Source organism: Chlorocebus sabaeus, chromosome 12 (assembly GCF_047675955.1).
Source record: "Chlorocebus sabaeus isolate Y175 chromosome 12, mChlSab1.0.hap1, whole genome shotgun sequence".
Lineage (NCBI taxonomy): Eukaryota > Metazoa > Chordata > Mammalia > Primates > Cercopithecidae > Chlorocebus > Chlorocebus sabaeus.
The window spans coordinates 62,768,037-62,789,003 of NC_132915.1; the positions used below are offsets into that span (position 1 = coordinate 62,768,037).

General features: G+C 45.7%; 1 protein-coding gene across 2 annotated transcripts in view; it reads right to left on the minus strand.

Moving 5' to 3' along the window:
• DCAF12 (DDB1 and CUL4 associated factor 12) overlaps positions 1-20,967 on the minus strand; it is a 35,790-nt gene that overhangs the window by 10,234 nt on the left and 4,589 nt on the right. For both annotated transcript variants that reach the window (XM_073021727.1, XM_073021726.1), the window contains exons 3-6: positions 9,859-10,065; positions 8,920-8,980; positions 2,292-2,485; positions 701-766 (exon numbers count right to left, since the gene is read on the minus strand). In XM_073021727.1, coding sequence (XP_072877828.1) covers positions 701-766; positions 2,292-2,485; positions 8,920-8,980; positions 9,859-10,065 — 528 coding nt within the window. The remainder of the gene's footprint in view (positions 1-700; positions 767-2,291; positions 2,486-8,919; positions 8,981-9,858; positions 10,066-20,967) is intronic.

A 20,967-nucleotide genomic window follows, 5' to 3' on the forward strand; every position in this document is an offset into this window, starting at 1 on the left:
TTCATGTACTGTGCAAAAACATGCCCAGACCTTTGGAGAACTGGTCTTTTATACAAGAATTGAGACCAGGTGCAATGGCTCATGCCTGAACTCCCAGCACTTCAGGAGACCAAGGTGGGAGGATCGCTTGAGGTCAGGAGCTCAAAACCAGCCTGGGCAACATAGCGAGATTCTGTCTCTACAAAAAATTAACAAAACAAAACAAAACAAAAAACAACCAGATGGATGTGGTGACACATGCCCACAGTCTCAGCTACTTGGGAGGCTGAGGCAAGATGATCGCTTATGCCCAGGAGTTCAAGGCTGCACTGATCCATGAGCCATGACTGCACTCCAGCTTGGGTGACAAAGTGAGACCCTATATTTACTGTCTCTAAAAATAAAAACACCAACCTGGCCAACATGGTGAGACCACGTTCCTACTAAAAATACAAAAGAATACCTGGGCATATTGGCAGACGCCTGTAATCCCAGCTACTCTGGTGGCTGAGGCATAAGAATTGGTTGAATCCAGGAGTTAGAGGTTGCAGTGAGCCAAGATTGCACCACTGCACTCCAGCCTGGGCATCAGAGCGAGACTCTGCCTCAAAAATAAACAAACAGATAAAACAAACAAGAATGAAAAAGCTCAGCAAGAATTACGATATTTTAACTGTAAGGTGAATTATTATGTAAAACCTCCAAATCATGTTCATCACACCTTAGATAGTGTATTTTCAGCCTTCCAGAGATGAAAGTAGCCATCCAGAGACACTGCTCCCAATTCCTACAAGAGCAATGAAAACCAGGTTATATTATCATCCATAGCAATTAATTCACGATAATAAGCAGGAGAGGATTCTAAGGTCAGGGTCCTTTACTCCTATCTTGGGATGATTCCAGCAGAGGTGCCAGTATTTATTAGACCATCACTTCACCCTACAGAACACAGCTGAATGGCATATTAAATTGAGGCTGCCAGTAATAACACAGGCACCCATGGTTCAAAAACTCCTCACTATGCCATCATTTCCTCAACATCCTGTTGGAGAGTTAAAGCAGGGCACACACGTGAAGGACAGTTTCATAATATAGTGTGAGAATTTCTGTAAGTGAAGAGTCTAATCTAGGAGAGATGAATCTACCCTTACGCCATAAATATAGATGGGATAGGAGGCTGAGGGAACTACCCTTCAAACTGTGGCCTGATTCAGATTTTGGAGAAGCCTTTCTCTGGCTCTGGGTATATATTCTGACACTGCTTTTTTTTTTTTTTCGAGACGGAGTCTTCCTCTGTGGCCCAGGCTGGAGTGCAATGGCGCAATCTTGGCTCACTGCAATCTCTGCCTCCCAGGTTCAAGCAATTCTCCTGCCTCAGCCTCCCGAGTAGCTGGGACTACAGGCACATGCCACCATGCCCAGCTAATTTTTTTGTATTTTCAGTAAAGATGAGGTTTTACCATGTTGGCCAGGCTGGTCTCAAACTCTTGACCTTGTGATCTGCCTGCCTCGGCCTCTGAAAGTGTAGGGATTACAGATGTGAGTCACTGCACCTGGCTTTTATGAAAACCTCAGCATCAGATCTGACTCAATAGGGTAAGACTTAGTGGAAATGTGAAGGGAAAGTAGGCAGTTAAGTATACTGGTTAGGTGTGATGGCTCACGCTTATAATCTCAGCACTTTGGGAGGCCATGGAGAGGGGATCAGCTGAGGTCAGGAGTTCGAGACCAGCCTGGCCAACACGGTGAAACCCCATCTCTACTAAAAAATACAAAATTAGTCACGCAGAGTGGTGCACGCCTGTAGTCCCAGCTACTTGGGAGGCTGAGGCAGAAGAATTGCTTGAACCTGGGAGGCAGAGGTTGCTGTAAGCTGAGATCGCGCCATTACACTCCTGCCTAGGTGACAAGAGCAAAACACAGTCTCAAAAAAAAAAAAAAAAAAGGAATTAATACCAAAGAGAAAAAAAGTGATTATTTTCAGAAGCAGGTATGAAAATCATGCCCAGAATAGAGAACCTGCAAAGGCATGTGCAAATGAGAGACAGTCAAATCAGGGTGGCCCTAGGGGAATTCTGTGAGGCTGACCCACAAATATAGACCACTCAGAGAAATACTGCAGAGACCAACTGAAGGGGTGGGTTTCAGAGCCTCAGTTATAATTTCTCACCAGCATCACTCAGTCTTTAAGAGGTGATGTCTGGGCTCAGAACCATGCTATGTAGCAAGCACTGATGGGGAAGGAAAAAGGAGTGCATATCCCAAGACAAGCAAGAGGAATAGACTTCAGGGATCCCTACACAAGTTCATACCTTGTTCTTGCTGTTGAAGGCCAGAGCCCGAACCTTGCAGTTGTCAGGGTTTGTGTCTTCTTTGGGGATGTCCTTTAAGGCCTTGTGAGTGATGTGTGCATACACAGGGACCCGCGACACATTGTGTCTTGCATCACTTTTGGTCAAAACATCATCTGTCACCTCCCAGAGTCCCATAGAACCATCGCGTGAGCCTGCAGGGCCAGGAGAACACGGATGTCAGATACGCCCACCCCTCTATGGGAAATCCCACAGATGCCAAAGTGGGCTTTCATAGTCTAGCTGTGCATCATCCTCATACGTGCTGAAGCTTGGCCAGATGGCCCACCCTGAACACAGAGCAGTAGGCATTTTTAATAGCTACGCTAAGAGAATTATTCACCTAAGGTCTAGGCATTAAAACATTTAAGTTTGACACACTTGGTGAAATTTATTTTTTATTATTTTTTGAGAGAGTCTCGCTTCGTCGCCCAGGCTGGAGTGCAGTGGTGCGATCTCAGCTCACTGCAACCTCCGTCTCCTGGGTTCAAGCGATTCCCACGCCTCACCCGCCCGCTCCATGCCTGGCTATTTTTTTTGTATTTTTAGTAGAGATGGGGTTTAACCATGTTGCCCAAGCTGGTCTTGAACTCCTGAGCTCCAGTGATCAGCCTGCCTCGGCCTCCCAAAGTGCTAGGATTACAGGCATGAGCCACCACACCCGGGTGGCTCATGGGGGGACAGTTTCACTCTTGTTGCCCAGGCTGGAGTGCAATGGTGTGATCCTGGCTCACCGCAACTTTCGCCTACTGGGTTCAAGCGATTCTCCTGCCTCAGCCTTCTGAGTAGCTGGGATTACAGGCATGTGTCACTACGCCCGGCTAATTTTGTATTTTTAGTAGAGACAGGGTTTCTCCATGTTGGTCAGGCTGGTCTTGAACTCCAGACCTCAGGTGATCCGCCCACCTCAGCCTCCCAAAGTCCAGGGATTACAGGTGTGAGCCACTGCGCCCGGCCCACAATCCTTTTATTAAGAATGACTGTTCTAGACTATTCTGTTCTATTAAGAATTACCATTCACACCTGTAATCCCAGCACCTTGGGAGGCTGAGGTAGGTGGACCACCTGAGCTCAAGAGTTTGAGACCAGCCTGAGCAACATGGCAAAACCCCATCTCTACCAAAAATACAAAAAATTAGCCAGGCGTGGTGGTGCACGCCTGTGGTGCCAGCTACTCAGGAGGCTGAGCTGGGAGGATAGCTTGAGCCTGGGAAGCAGAAGTTGCAGTGAGCTGAGATTGTGCCACTGACTCCAACCTGGGTGACAGAGTGAGACCCCATCTCAAAAAAAAAAAAAAAAAAAAGAGATAATGATGACTGTTCTAGGCTGGGTACAGTGGTATATGCCTTTAATCCCAGCACTCTGGGAGGCCGGGTAACATGGCAAAACCCTGTCTCTACAGAAAATACAAAATTAGCCAGGCGTGGTGGCGCAAACCTGTAGTCCCAGCTACCCAGAAGGCTGACGTGGGAGGGTCACTGGAGCCTGGAGAGGTCAAGGATGCAGTGAGCTGGGGTCACACCACCACTCTGGGCAACAGAGTTAAGACCCCACCTCCAAATAAAAAAAAAAAGAAAAAAAAGAAAAAGAAATGACTGTTCTACATAAATAAAATGAATGCTTAAAAAGATAAATCACTTCTCTTAGCAAACAATAATAAAGCTTAAAAAACCAGGCCAGGCACAGTGGCTCATGCCTGTAACCCCAGCACTTTGGGAGGCTGAGGTAGGCAGATAACGAGGTCAGGAGTTTGAGATCAGCCTGACCAACATGGTGAAACTCCGTCTCTACTAAAAACACAAAAATTAGTGGAGCGTGCGCCTATAATCCCAGCTACTCAGGAGGCTGAGGCAGGAGAATCACTTGAACCTGGGAGACGGAAGTTGCAGTGAGCTAAGATCACACCACTGCACTCCAGCCTGGATGACAGAGACTCCGTCTCAAAATAACAACAACAACAACAACAACAAAAAACAAGAACACTTTTCTGTGAATTGAGCCCTGAATACGCTGTTGGTGGCAAGCTAAAATGGTACCTTTCTAGAGTACAACTGAGCAACCTGCAGCAAGGAAATTTTATCTTCCTGGCCAGGTGCAGTGGCTCACGCCTGTAACCCCAACACTTTGGGAGGCTTAGGCAGGCAGATCGCTTGAGGCCAGGAGGTCGAGACCAGCCTGGGCAAAATGTCGAAACACCATGAGTACAAAAAAATACAAAAAACTAGCCAGGTGTGGTGGCACATGCCTGTAGTCCCAGCTACTCAGGGATGGGGGTGGGGTGCTGAGACAGGAGGATTGTTTGAGACTGGGAGGTTAAGGCTGCAGTGAGCCATGATCACGTCACTGCACTCCATCCTGGGTGACAGAGCAAGACCTTAACTCCAAAAAAAAAAAAAAAAAAAAAAGGAGAAACAACAGCTGGGCGCAGTGGCTCACGCCTGTAATCCCAGCACTTTGGGAGGCTGAGGTGGGTGGATCACAAGGTCAGGAGTTCGAGATCAGCCTGAAACATGGTGTAAGCCATCTCTACTAAAAAGACAAACATCAGCTGGGCGTGGTGGCGTGCGCCTGTAGTCCCAGCTACTCAGAAGGCTGAGGCAGGAGAATCGCTTGAACCTGGGAGGCGGAGGTTGCAGTGAGCTAAGACATGGCCACTGCACTCCAGCTGGGCGACAGAAGACTCTGTCTCAAAAAAAAAAGAAGAACAGCCAGGCGTGGTGGCTCACGCCTGTAATCCCAACACTTTGGGAGGCCGAGACAGGCGGATCACGAGGTCAGGAGATCGAGACCATCCTGGCTGACATGGTGAAACCCCGTCTCTACTAAAAATACAAAAATCAGCCGGGCATGGTGGTGGGCACCTATAGTCCCAGCTACACGGGCGGCTGAGGCAGGAGAATGGCGTGAACCCGGGAGGCGGAGCTCGCAGTGAGTGGAGATCGCGCCACTGCACTCCAGCCTGAGTGACAGAGCGAGACTCCGTCTCAGAAAAAAAAAAAAAAAAAAAAGAGGAACAAACAAAAACAAAAAGTAAGTTTATATTCCCATTCAGAAACAATCCACCATCACAACACCCATATACAAAGATGTTTATTCAGAACACTCACTATGTTCAACAATAGGGTTATATTATATCCATAAAACGGAGTACCAAGAAATTATGTTTTAGGCCAGGCATAGTGGCTCATGCCTGTAATCCCAGCACTTTGAGAGGCTGAAGTGGGAGGACTGCTTGAGCCTAGGAGTTCGAGAGCAGCCTGGGCAACAAAGTAAGACCCAGTCTCTATAAAAAATAGAAATAATTAACCGGGTGTGGTGATGTGTGCTTATAGTCCCAGCTACTTGAGGGGATCTCTTAATCCTGGGAGTTCGAGGTTGCAGTGAGCAATAATCACACTACCGCACTCCTGCCTAGGTAACAGAGTGAGACCCTGTCTCAACAACAACAACAACAACGTGTTTTAAAGTTATTTTTCCAGTAAAGTTATTTGCCAATTCTCCTTTGAGACCAAGAAGGTGCCCTTCCCACACTGCTAATCTCCTGAACACTTCATAGAAAAAATATCTAGGCCGGGTGCAGTGGCTCACGCCTGAAATTTCAGCACTTTGGGAGACTGACACAGGCAGATCACTTGAAGTCAGGAGTTTGAGACCAGCCTGGTCAACATGGTGAAAGTCTGTCTCTACTAAAAATACAAAAATTAGCCAGGCACAGTGGCACGCACCTGTAGTCCCAGCTACTTGGGAGGCCGAGGCAAGAGAAGTGTTTGAACCTGGGAGGCAGAGGTTGCGGTGAGCCAAGATGCCGCCACTGCACTCCAGCCTGGGTGACAGAGCGAGACTTGGTCTCAAAAATTAAAAAAAAGAAAAAATCATCTAAAATGACAGACATATCAATTCAAAGTAGAATGCTAATTATGTGAAATTAGAAAAGCCCACAGAGACAAGGGCACATGTGGAGAACTAGACATGGTTTGTTATGCTGGATTGTGGAGTGCTAGCATGGAAGCTATGAGAGATAAAGTTGGAAAGGTGGGCGTGGGCCTTGTATGCTGTGCTATAAAATCTGTTTTTCATCTTAGAGATACTAGAAAGTCTCTCAAAGATTTGAGCATCAGAGTGAGAAAATTAGGTAACTGTTTCAGAAGATTACTTTGTGTACAGTGAGATCTCATTTACCCCATCAAAGTTTTATTACGAAAATTTTAAAGTGTAATGATATGAGGCCAGGAGCAGTGGCTCACGCCTGTAATCCCAGCACTTTGGGAGGCCGAGGCAGGCAGATCACCTGAGGTCAGGCATTCAAGACCAGCCTGGCCAACATGGCAAAACCTCATCTCTACTAAAAAACACAAAAATTACCAGGCGTGGTGGTGGGCACCTGTAATCCCAGCTACTCAGGAGGCTGAGGCAGGGAGAAGTGCTTGGACCCAGGAGGCAGAGGTTGCAGTGAGCCGAGATTGCACCACTGCACTTCAGCCCAGGCGACACAGCAAGACTCCATCTCCAAAAAAAAAAAAAAAAAAAAAAAAAAAAGAATTTCACAAAGAATTCTATATATACATCTTCTGAATGATCTCATATTAATCAACCAAAACACATGGGCCAGGCATGGTGGCTTACGCCTGTAATCCCAGCATTTTCGGAGGCCGAGGCAGACAAATCACTGAGGTCAGGAGTTTGAGACCAGCCTGGCCAATATGGTGAAACCCCATCTCTACTAAAAATAGAAAAATTAGCCTGGCGTGGTGGTGGGCACCTGTAATCCCAGCTACTCAGGAGGCTGAGGCAGGAGAATCGCTTGAACCTGGGAAGTGGAGGTTGTGGTGAGCCGAGGTCGTGCTACTGCACTCCAGCCTGGAAGACAGAGTGAGACTCTGTATTAAAAAAAAAAAAAAAATCGTACTAAGGCTGGGTGCAGTGGCTCATGCCTGTATAATCTAAGCACTTTGGCTGGGCACGGTGGCTCATGCCTGTAGTCTCAGCACTTTGGGAGGCCGAGGCGGGTGGATCACAAGGTCAGGAGATCGAGACCATGGTGAAACCCTGTCTCTACTAAAAATACAAAAAATTAGCCGGGTACGGAGGTGGGTGCCTGTAGTCCCAGCTACTTGGGAGGCTGAGGCAGGAGAATGGCGTGAACCCGGGAGGTGGAGCTTGCAGTGAGCCGAGATTGCGCTACTGCACTCCAGCCTGGGCAACAGAGCAAGACCTTGTGTCTAAAAGAAAAAAGGTACTGAAATAAAAGACTAGCAAGTTATATTTTAAAATGTCAACAGTGGTTATTACTAGCTGGGTGTGATGGTGTGTGCCTATAGTCCCAGCTACCTGGGAGCCTGAGGCAGAAGGGTCACTTGAACCCAAAAGCTCAAGGATGCAGTAAGCTAGAATCATGCCACTGTAAACAAGCCTGGGTGACAAGATGAGACACTGTCTCAAAAAGAAAACAAAACAATCCACCAAAAAAAAGTGGTTATATCTGGATAGAGATCTTCTGGGTGGTCCTTACTTCCTTTTTTTAAATCTATCTATCTATCCTTTTTTTTTTTTTTTTTTTTTTGAGATGGAGTCTCATGCTGTCACTCAGGTTGGAGTGCAGTGGCGCCATCTCAGCTCACTGCAACCTCTGCCTGCTGGGTTCAAGCAATTCTCCTGCCTCAGTCTCCTGAGTAGCTGGGACTACAAGCACCCATGACCACACTCAGCTAATTTTTTGCACTTTTAGTAGAGACACGGTTTCACCATGCTGGCTAGCCTGGTCTCAAACTCCTGACCTTGTAATCCACCCACCCTAGCCTCCCAAAGTGCTGGGATTACAGGTATGAGCCACCATGCCCAGGCTATATTTTAAAATTTTCTTTCCTTTTTTTTTTTAAGACAGAGTCTTGCTCTGTGCCCAGGCTGGAGTACAGTGGCACGATCTCAGCTTACTGCAAGCTCTGCCTCCCAGGTTCACACCATTCTCCTGCCTCAGTACCCCATGTAGCTGGGAATACAAGTGCCCGCCACCACACCCAGCTCATTTTTTGAATATTTAGTAAAGACGGGGTTTCACCGTGTTAGCCAGCATGGTCTCAATCTCCTGACTTTGTGATCCACCCACCTCGGCCTCCCGAAGTGCTGAGATTACAGGCGTGAGCCACTGTGCCCAGCCTATTTTAAAATTTTCTTACAATAAATGTGTATCACTTTTACACTAAATAAAAAAATTATTATTCTGTAGGGTCACCCTCTGTCATGTAGGCTGGAGTGCAGTGGCATGATCACAGCCTGATGCAGCCTGGATCTCCTGGGCTCAAGCAATCCTCCTGCCTCAACCTTCTGAGTATCTGGGACAACAGGTATGCAGTACCATACTCAGCCAATTAAAAAAAAAAATTGTAGAGATGGGGTCTCATATGTTGCCCAGGCTGGTCTTGAATTCTTGGGCTCAAGTGATCCACCCACCTCAGCCTCCCAAAGTCCTGGGATTATAGGCGTGAGTCCCCGCACCCAGCCGGGCTATTTCCTATCACACTACTATCCCTTTTCAATCTCTAGCACCCAATCCCTGCCACATCAAAAGCTCCTTGTAAAAGGGCAACTTTACCCGACACTGCCATAGTGTCGCTGATCCATGCGATGGAAAAGATCCAGTCCTTGTGTCCATCCTTGGAGAGCAGGGAGTAACAGGTACAGGGAGGAAAACAAGAAATTAGTAAAATAAGTATTGTAATAAACTCTCTAAAGCAGCATACAAGTCAGACTGAAAATATTTTTGTAAAAATTACAACTCTGATCTCTGGTGGTCTCAACCCATAGAGAATGATCAATCTTTATCTTCTATCTTGAGAAGCTCAAAGTTGGAATGAAATTGGCACTACTGTGGGTAGTGGACACATAGCTCTTGCCTTCTACCTCTGGGTCCCATCTTCTATCTGGAACTTTCTTCCTCCAGACATCTAGATATCTACATGGCTTGAACCCTCATTTCTTTTAAGTCTCCCTGCTCCAGTATCATCCTATCAATGAAACTTTATCTTCTGATACAGCATCCTCCACCTCACTCTCAGTCCCTTTATGCTGCCTTTATTCTTCTCCATGGCACTTACCACACTCTGACATATTACTGGTAATTATTAGTTTATATGGCTTATATTTTGGTTTATATGTCACCCTCCACTAGAATGTAGGCTTCAAGAGGACAGGGGCTTTATCTGTTCTGTTCACTGCTGTGTCTCAAACCATGTCTCAAACAATGCCTAGCCATGGAAGACTGAAAAAATGCCTGGCGAATAAATGGATGATTTAGTAAACTCTGCTACTCTCTGACTATGGGCAGTGGGAAGTATGTGGACACTATGGATTCAAACGCAACCCAATAGTGTTGGTCCCTGAGGTGTGCTGCTTGCCCCTTTATCAAACATACACTGTGCCCTATGGGGAGTCCAGTCCCCACTCTGGGCTGCTGAGAGGAGGGTCCATGTTAACCACTGAGACCCGTTTAAAAACAAGGTTCCCTCCAACTACGACTACTGGGTAAACTTACATCTCCTACACACACAGGATCCAGTGTAGGTAGTCGATAGATGGCAAGACTGTTGGGGTTGTCTCCTCCAGTGGCTAGCAGTGTTCTAGAAGGATTCAGCTCGATAGCATGGATACCACAGCCCTGCTGGGTCACACCTCCAGGTTCCCGGTCTTTCAGAATTGGGATCTTGGTGATCTGGCTTGTCTGGACATCTACTACAAATAGCTACGAGAAGAAATAGATACAGAAGCTGAACATAGTTCCGATTTAACGTGGCCAATACAGGGTATAAACATCCTTTTGTTCAACTGTTCATCAACATTTAATTAACATCTACTACATGTTAGACCCTAGGAATTATTAAAGGCATGGTCAGGACTACTAATGAAATGAAACATTAAATAAGTCAATATAACACAGTATTAGAGATAGGAATAATATGCTACATGAACACAGATTAGGAAGTAGTAAGTTCTGCCTGGGATTCAGAGGTTTCCAAGAGGCCTTGTATTAGAGCGAGACCAACAGTTTTCTGTCGGTTTGGGCATATTTTATACATTGAATCCTCACCTAACCATGCACAGAAACTTTTAAACAAAACACAATTCCCAGAACACATCATGGCTACTAATATACCTATTAATATTACTAAGTTTTCTGGAATGACCTGAGACATACAACATGGAAGAATTATTAATATCTCATGGCTGTTCTCTATACACACACATCCCATTCAGTTCTATTCCTCCCTGCCTTTGCTCTTGCTACTACCTCTGCCTGAAAGGCTCTCTTCCACCTCTTTACCCTCCAAGATTCAACTTAGACACATGCTTTATGGAAAAATCAGTCTTAGAGAAAGTACAGCCCTTATAAGAGTCAAACTCTTCACATGATTCAACAGTTCATTCCTTCAGACACTCAATTCTTTGCCAGTACTAAGTGTTATGAACACAGCTATGAATGAGAGAAATAATATCTGCCCTAATATATATACCTTATAGCCTAAGAGGCTGAAATAAAATCCTATCAGCAATTCTCATGGTGAAGCCAAACATGTCAAACCTTTACATAAATAAACCTGCTGCTTGCACAGAAGATCTATGAAAGCAGAAACTAGGTGAGTCTTAAGTTTAAAATATAAAAAGGGCCGGGCGCAGTGGCTCATGCCTGTAATGCCAGCACTTTAGGAGGCTGAGGCGGGCGGATCACCAGAGGTTGAGAGTTTGAGATCAGCCAGGCTAACATGGTGAAAACCCTACTAAAAATACAAAATTAACTGGGTATGGTGGCACACGCCTGTAATCCCAGCTACTCGGAAGGCTGAGGCAGAAGAATCACTTGAACCCAGGAGGCGGAGGCTGCAGTGAGCCAGGATCGAGCCACTGCACTCCAGCCTAGGCAACAGAGAGAGACTTGGTCTCAAAAACACACACACACACACACACACACATATATATGAATGAGGTGGACAAGGTGTCAAGTGCCTGTAGTCCCAACTACTTAGCTACTCAGGAGGCTGAGGCATAAGGATCACAAATTGAGCCCAGCCTGGGCAAAACAGCAAGACCCTGTCTCGAACAAATAAATACATATATGTATTTTATGTATATGTTTTTATATACATATGGATTTTTTTTCACTAGGAAAATGGTTTCATTGAAGGGTCTTTAGAGCTATGATATCAAGACATGAAGAACAAGAAGTGCACACACAGACATGGCTATCACAGAACAGATTGTGGGTGAATAAAAAGTTCACACCACTTCTTCCCTTTACCCAGTAACAGAAGGCTCTAGGCCACCTCCTCACAGGCCCACTCTTCAGACTCTCTCTCCTCTTCGGCTGTGGTATCCTGTACATGGATACGTTCATGTTGCTTGCAGCCTCAGGGAACTCCATCTTGTCCATGCCACTGCCCATGTACTAGTGCAGGAAGGTTTTGTGCCAGAACATGACTGTGAACTGTTCGGAAATGTACCTGAACAGCTCCTAGATGGCTGTATTGTTGCCAATGACAGTGGCAGCCATCTTTGGCCCCCAGGGTAGGATGTTACAGACAGCTGTTTTCATCTTGTGGGGAATTCAACCGACAAAGTAGCTGCTGTCCTTGTTTTGGAGATTAAGCATTTACTTAACCACCTCTTCCATGCACGTATGGTCCCTGAACATGGCAGCTGCTAAGCAACAGCCACAGAGGGGGGGTCCCAGGCAGCCATCACATTCTTGGCATCAAACATCCGCTGGATTGGCACGGGCACTATTGGGGCTCAGTACTGCTGGCTGTCCTGGATGGTCGGCAGGGCAAAGCCAGACATGAATAAGTGCAAGTGGGGAATAGGGCCATGTTCATGGCCATTAAGCTCGCCCTGGAAGCTCAGGCAGGTGGTGACCCCACTCACAGTGTAGACACCAGGTGGCTCAGGTCACTGTAGGTGGGTGTGGGCAGCTTTAGGGTTTGGAAGCAGATGTCTTAGAGAGCTTCCTTATCAATGCAAAAGGTCTCGTCTGTGTTTTCTGTGAGTTGGTGGACTAAGAGGGTGACACTGTAGGGCTCTAGCAACATGTCCAACACCTTGGGCGGGGGCATTACACTGGATACACAAATATTTAAATTATATATAATATACACTTTATATATTTAAATATATATTATATGTATTTATTAGAGACAGAAAGACAGAAAGAGAGAGGAGTAGCTAGAAGAGTGTCAGACAGAGACTGAGCGGGAGCAGGGGGAAGAAGGGGACAAACCACTTCCAAAATGGCAACTACCTGAGAGCAGCAGACTATCTCTGCCTAACTGGCATCATTACTGATGCATCCCACAAGCATGTGAAACTCAATATGCCCAAAACAAATCACCTTGCTCCTCAAATTGCTCACTTTCCCAACGCCACCACTACCTACCCTGTCACTCAAGTGTGGATTTTATCCTAGATTACTACTTCTCCCTCATTTCCATCATCCTAGTCCTGCCAAACCTATCTCCTAAATATTCTTACAGCTGGCTCCTTCCTCTGCTTCCTCACTCATCACTTCTCCTTGGACAACCACAATTAGTCTTTGTGCCTTCAGGCAACACCACTATCAAAATTAATCTATTATAAGCAGATCCATCTTCCTAAAAATGGAAATTTTCCCATGCCAGTCCCCAACTAAAAAACATCCCATGACTCCCTGTCACCTAAATCTGAGATACTTAGCATGGCATTAAGACTCTCCTCATGGCCAGACTTTGGAAGGCCAAGGAAGAAGGATTACTTTAGCCCAGGAGTTTATGACGAGCTCAGGCAGCACAGTGAGAACTTGTCTCTACAAAAAATCAAAAAATAAGATGGGAGGATTACTTTAAGCCCAGAAGGTCAAGGCTGCAGTGAGCCATGATGGTGCCACTGCTCTCCCACCTGGGTGACAGCGCAAGATCCTGCTTCAAAAAAACAAAACCAAACCAAGAGTCTCCTCAGTCCAGCCCCTACTATCTTCACGTCTTGCCATGGACTTCAAACTCTAGAAATAATTGGTTATAAATATCATACATGAAAAATTCTTCAATGAAATATAATTATTTTGTTCCATGCTCATGCTGTTCACAATGCCAGAAATGCTTCTCCTACTCTTTTCTGTTTTTTTTTTTTTTTTTTTGAGACCAAGTCTTGCTCTGTCACCCAGGCTGGAGTGCAGTGGCGTGATCTTGGCTCACTGCGACCTCTACCTCCCGGGTTCAAGCAATTCTCCTGCCTCAGCCCTCCAAGCAGCTGGGACTACAGGCGTGCACCACCACGCCCAGCTAATTTTTGTATTTTTACTAAACACGGGGTTTCACCATATTGGCCAGGCTGATCTCGAACTCCTGACCTCGTGATCTACCCGCCTCAGCCTCCCAAAGTGCTAGCATTACAGGCGTGAGCCACCACACCCAGCCTCTCCTACTCTTTTACCTGGCCAGCGTGTACTTATCTTTCATGATTCAGTTCAGACACGTCCTCTTGGAATATTCTCTAAATGTCCAGGCTGATTAAGTGCCTCTCTTGTAGATATCCCTCTACCCACAACACTTAGACCATGTCACACTGATTTAAAATATTACTTATTTGTCTTCCTCATAAAGCTATTAACTCTCTCCCAATTCTAAGTGCAGAGAATTTATCTTATTTGATCCTACAATCTTGCCCCAGCTACTACTTAAGCATTTACAACAGTCACCTTTCAGAAGGCCTGCCCAACTAACGTAGTAGGCCCCCACATCCCTGTGAGGGTGAGGCTCTGTAGCTGTTTGTTTGATATAAGCCTAGACCCCTTGATCACAGCACGGTCTAGAGGGAGTTTCAGGAGAATCAGTCCAAAGGCTAGACTGGACTAGGCCATTCAGATTCTTTAGGGAATGTATAACTGGCTGGTAGTACTAGACCAAACTTCCTGGGTGGCCACTTTTTACCAAAGCCAGTCCTCGGAGAAAACTTAAGACATGAAGCACGGGCCAGGCACAGTAGCTCATGCCTGTAATCCCAGCACTTAGGGAGGCTGAGGCAGGCAGATCACTTGAGGTCAGGAGTTCAAGATTAGCCTGGCGAACATAGTGAAACCCCATCTCTCTTAAAAATACAAAAAAAAATTAGCTGGACGTGTTGGCGGGCGCCTGTAATCCCAGCTACTCAGGAGGCTGAGACAGGAGAATCGCTTGAACCCGGGAGGCAGAGGTTGCAGTGAGCCAAGATAGTGCCACCGCACTCCAGTCTGGCGACAGAGCAAGACCTTGCCTTTAAAAAACAAAACAAAACAACAAAAAACTATATATATATACACATATGGCTTGTAATACCACTTTTATGAACTTACACTGAGGAAATAATGATGGGTGAACAGTTTGAACTACTGTACATCTTTTTAAATTATAGAGACAGGGTCCCACTATGTTGCCCAGGCTGTAATAAAATCCTTCTGGACTTAGGCAATCCTCCCGCCTTAGCCTCCCAAAGGGCTGGGATTACAGACATGAGCCATCATACCTTGCCACTACATACCTTTAACAGCGATAAGGTAGTTCACTGCATGCATATACTAACATTAATTGAATGAACTCCCTATTATTGAACACTTACACCATGTCCAAATTTTAGTAATACAAAACATGGCAATGAACATTCTCTTATTGAAATCCAGGGCCTCCTCTTAGTACTGTGGCATAAGGAGGAAAAAAATTAAATAAATCCAGGGCTGGGTGCGGTGGCTCATGCCTGTAATCCTAGCACTTTGGGAGGTGAGTGGATCACCTGAGGTCAGGAGTTCAAGACCAGCCTGGCAAACATGGCAAACCCTGTCTCTACCAAAAATATAAAAATTAGCCAGGCATGGTGACAGGTGCCTTCAATCCCAGTTACTTGGGAGGTTGAGGCAGGAGAATCGCTTGAATCCAGGAGGGGGAGGCTGCAGAGACTGCGCCACTGAACTCTAGCCTAGGCGACAGAATGAGAGTCCGTCTCAAAAATAAATAAATAAATAAATAATACACATAAATAAATAAATCTGGCTGGGCACAGTGGCTCACACCTGTAATCCCAGCACTTTGGGCGGTCAAGGCAGGTAGATCACTTGAGGTCAGGAGTTCAAGACCAGCCTGGCCAACACGGTGAATGAAACCCTGTCTCCAATAAAAATACAAAAATTAGCCGGGCATGGTGGTGTGCACCTGTAGTCCCAGGTACTTGGGAGGATGAAGCAGGAGAATTGCCTGAACTCAGGTGGCAGAGGTTGTAGTGAGCCAAGATGGCACCACTACACTTTAGCCTGGGCAAGAGGGTAAGACTCTGTCTCAAATAATAATAATAATAATAAATAAATAAATAAACAAATCCGACTAGGCACGGTGGCTCACGCCTGTAATTCCATCACTTTGAGAGGCCAAGGCGGGTAGATCACCTGAGGTCAAAGTTTGAGACCACCCTGTCCAACATCTCTACTAAAAATATAAAAATCAGCCGGGCGCAGTGGTGGGTGCCTGTAATCCCAGCTACTAGGGAGGATGAGGCAGAAGAATCGCTTGAACCCAGGAGGCGGAGGTTGCAGTGAGCCGAGATCGTGCCCCTACACTCCAGCCTGGGCAATAAAGCGAGACTGTGTCTCAAAAATCAATCATCAATCAATCCACATGTCTGTGCTATGCCAAGATCTTAGACACTCTGAGCTGTGAATCTAAACTGTTCCTACACAAGACGGGCTACACCACTAGCTAGCTAAGATAAGTAATGGTACTTCATAATAGGTCTTGAATTCTGATGTTTCGCTACAGAATCATGACTTCGTGGAAGGAGGGCCACATTAGGATTTACAATTATTTTGGATTTAAGTGACATAATTTTTTTTTTTTTTTTTTTTTTTTTTTTTGAGACGGAGTCTCGCTCTGTCGCCCAGGCTGGAGTGCAGTGGCGCGATCTCCGCTCACTGCAAGCTCCGCCTTCCGGGTTCACGCCATTCTCCTGCCTCAGCCTCCCGAGTAGCTGGGACTACAGGCGGCGCCACCACACCCGGCTTTTTTGTATTTTTAGTAGAGACGGGGTTTCACCCTGTTAGCCAGGATGGTCTCGATCTCCTGACCTTGTGATCCGCCCGCCTCGGCCTCCCAGAGCGCTGGGATTACAGCCACGGCGCCCGGCCGACATAATTTTTATAAGCTTTACATCTAGCAGTAAATTGATTTCTAATCCTTGCTTTTTTTTTTTTTTTTTTAAATGGAGTCTCCTTCTGTTGCCCAGGCTGAAGTACAGTCGCACCATCTCAACTCACTGTAACCTCTGCCTCCTGAGTTCAAGTGATTTTCCTGCCTCAGCCTCCCGAATACCTGGGACTACAGGGGCATGCCACCATGCCCAGCTAATTTTTTATATTTTTAGTAGAGACAGGGTTTCACCGTGTTAGCCAGGATGGTCTCGATCTCCTGACCTCGTGATCCGCCTGCCTCGGCCAGCCAAAGTGCTGGGGCTACAGGTGTGAGCCACCACACCTGGCCTCTAATCCTTGATTTTGGAGGTCTCTGTTAAAAATGAACTAAGTCCTAAAAGCCAGCTTTGGCAAGACACCTTGATTTTACCTAGTACCCACCAAAGTCACCACATAAACTCTGACAACATACAACAGTGGTTTAGCTACCTTAAGCATCTATCTAAACAAAGATTTGTTAAAAATAAATTCTTGCCGGGTGCAGTGGCTCATGTCTGTAACCCCAGCACTTCGGGAGGCCAAGGCGGGCGGATCACCTGAGGTTGGGAGTTCAAGACCAGCCTCACCGACATGAAGAAACCCCATCTCCACTAAAAATACAAAATTAGCTGGGTGTGGTGGTGCATGCCTGTAATTTCAGCTACTCGGGAGGCTGAGGCAGGAGAATCGCTTGAACCCAGGAGGTGGAGGTTGCAGTGAGCCAAGATCGTACCATCACACTCCAGCCTGGGCAACAAGAGCGAAACTCTCAAAAAAACAAACAAAAAAAGAAATTATTCTTAGGCTGTTAAATCAGAACCCTATTCTGTATTGCTTTTATATGCTTACAAATCCCATCACCTATTTCCAATCTGAAAAATAAAAGGGGAAATAAAAGGATTGGTCCAATAGTCTGATTTCATAAGAATCTTTATTTCTTCCTATGGAAGATGGAAATTGATTTCTTTTTCTCGTTTTCTTTCCAAGATGGAGTCTCACTCTGTTGCCCAGGCTGGAATGTAGTGGCTCAATCTCAGTTCACTGCAACCTCTGCCTCCCAGGTTCAATCAAGCGACTGTCCTGCCTCAGCCTCCCAAGTAGCTGGGACCACAAGTATGCGGCATCATGCCTGGCTAATTTTTGTATTTTTAGTAGAGATGGGGTATCACCATGTGGCTGGTCTCGAACTCCTGGCCTCAAGAGATCCACCTGCCTCAGCCTCCCAAAGTGCTGGGATTACAGGAGTGAGCCACTGCGCCCGGCCTGAAATTGATTTCTATATACTCAAGGATGCTAATAGTTAACATGTAAGTTATTCAGGAGAAAATTTCTACACAGGAAACTTTCAGGTTTTTGTTCCCTGGTGACATTTCCAGGTATAAGGCCTTCTACTCAGAATTAACAGGTAGCTTTATCCCTAACTTGCAAACTACTGGAGAGTAGAGATTATAATTACATATCTGATATATGAAGAGATTATAAACTCTCAACAATAGTGTTAAATAATGATAATATGGCCGGGCGTGGTGGGTCACGCATATAATCCCAGCACTTTGGGATGCAGAGGTGGGGGTCAGGAGTTCGAGACCAGGCTGGCCAACATGGCAAGACCCCGTCTCTACTAAAAATACAAAAATTAGCTGGGCATGGTGGTGCATGCCTGTAATCCCAGCTACTTGAGGGGGCTGAGGCATGAGAATCACTTGAACCTGGGAGGCGGAGGTTGCAGTGAGCCAAGACTGTGCCACTGCACTGCAGCCTGGGCAACAGAGTAAGACCCTGTCTCAGAAAAGAAAATAATAATAATAATATCGCTCTTATCTCACACATACTTCCTAAGTGTAATAGCATTAAGACTTCAGGACCAGGACCATACGGTTGTGTATTTGCCCATTGAGAATCAGAAGCCCTCTCCAGGGGCTATTTTGAGCTCCAAAAAACTCACTGTGTGACTAAGAGAAGCAACTCCTTTTGTTGCATATTCTACTACTGTATTTTTGAGCGCCTACTTCAGTCCTTCTCACCATCATTTTAGGATAAGAAAATGCAAGGTTCATCTAGCTGAAACGACGATTTTAAAAGACAAGTGTTTATTGTACAAACAACACTTTATCAACAATACAGAAATTTAAAATGCAAGAAAGATCACTCAGAACCTTCTCTCTTTTAAAATCTGTTTTTCATTTGTCAGGTTCCTGTTTAGCCTTCAACCACATACATATTATAATTGTGCACAGCTATTATCAGCAGAGACAGGATTTTGTATCTCATTTCATTAAACATATTGAATGCTTCACACATTACAGTCTCCATAATTATGTTAATGTCTGCATAATACCATCCAGATTTGATGTATCACAATTTACTTAAGTATTCAATTGCTAGTATTTAGATTAAATAGCTTCCAATTATTATCTTCTTAAAAACGACTTTTCCTTTGGATAAATTCTCAGGTATGAACATTTTAGGTGAAACGGTATAACATTTTTAGGCTCTTCTTTCAAGAGATACTATGTACTTTCGTGTTTTTTTCTTTTTTTGAGACAGGGTCATGTCCTGTCACCTAGGCTAGAGTGCAGTGATGTAATCCCATTTAACTGTAGCCTCAACTTCCCAGACTCAAGCCATCCTCCCACTTGAGCCTCCTGAGTAGCTAGGACCAAAGGCACAAGCCACCACGTCCAGCTAATTCTTAAATTTTTTTGTAGACATGGGGTCTCACTACATTGCCCAGGCTGGTCCTGAACCTCTGGGCTCAAGTGATCTCCCTGTGTCGGCTTCCCAAAGTGCTGGATTACAGTCATGAGCCACTATGCCCAGCCAATACTGCCCAACATGGTGAAACCCCGTCTCTACTAAAAAACACAAAAAAATTAGCCAGGCGTGGTGGTGGGCGCCTATAATCCCAGCTACTTGGGAGGCTGAAGCAGAAGAATCACTTGAACCTGGGAGGCAGAGGTTGCAGTGAGCTGAGACCGAGCCACTGCACTCCAGCCTGGGCAATAAGAACAAAACTCAGTCTCAGGGAAAAAAAAAAAAAAAAAGGCCAGGTTGATGGCATGTGGTATAATCCCAGTTACTCAGGATTCTGGGGCAGGAGGATCCCTTGAGCCCAGGAATTTGAAGCTGCAGCGAGCCATGACTGCACCACTGTACTCCACCCTGGGTGCAAAACCCTGTCTTGAAAAAGAACAAAGCGGCCGGGCGTGGTGGCTCACGTTTGTAATCCCAGCACTTTGGGAGGCTGAGGCAGGCATACTACATGAGGTCAGGCGTTTGAGACCAGCCTGGCCAGCATGGTGAAACCCCGTCTCCACTAAAAATACAAAAATTAGCCAGGCATGGTGGCACCTGCCTGTGGTCCCAGCTACTTGGGAGGCTGAGGCACAAGAATCGCTTGAACCTGGAGGCAGAGGTTACAGTGAGCCAAGATCGCGCCACTGCACTCCAGCCTAGGCAACACATTAAGACTCAGTTTCAAAACAAAGAAAAAGAAAAAAAAGAGAACAAAGCAACCCTGACATAATGGGTTAGCCTGATACTCTCAGGTAGGCCTTGGTATCCTAGTGTAAATAAATAATTTCAGAGAACATCAACATCAGTCAAGGCCACTCTGTAACTGTGATAAAGACAAAAACAAGACCACTCTATAATCATACCTGAACACAGACCAAAACAAGAACACTGGCCAGGCAAGGTGGCTCACGTCTGTAATCCCAGCACTTTGGGAGGCCGAGGCGGGCGGATCACCTGAGGTCAGGAGTTCAAGACCATCCTGGCCAACATGGTGAAATCCCGTCTTTACTAAAAATACAAAAATTAGCTGGCCGTGGTGGCATGTACCTGTAATCTCAGCTACTTGGGAGGCTGAGGCGGGAGAATCGCTTGAACCCAGGAGGCAGAGGTTACAGTGGGCTGAGATCGTGCCACTGTACTACAGCCTGGCGACATAGCGAGACTCCGTCTCAAAAAAACAAAACAACAACAAAAAAAATAAAGTCCTCCTTTATTGATTTATTTTCTGTATTCTCCTGGTTTTCCTGAGTTCCCTGCTCCCCCGCAGCAGTTCTTCTTGCCCTGTAAATGTACATGTTTTCCAAGGTTCTCTCCTTAGCTTATCTGTCAGTATCAGTGGTTCTTAACCATTTTTGGCTCATAGTACTCTCTTTGAAAATCTAAGGACAAAAACTAAGAACTACTTCCCACACCACCCCCCCAAAATCTTGCCCAGAAAGTACACATATAATCAAAACTTTGCAATTTTAGGGAAAGTTTACACAACTCAAGCCAGGAATGCCTGCTCTCTACCCTCTTTCCCATGGTAATGTAACAATTTCAATAATTCCTTCTACATAAACGACTGCCAAATCACTAACTTCAATCCTTACTCTCTGCCAAACTTCAACTAATTGATGAAAAGGACAAAACCCAAAT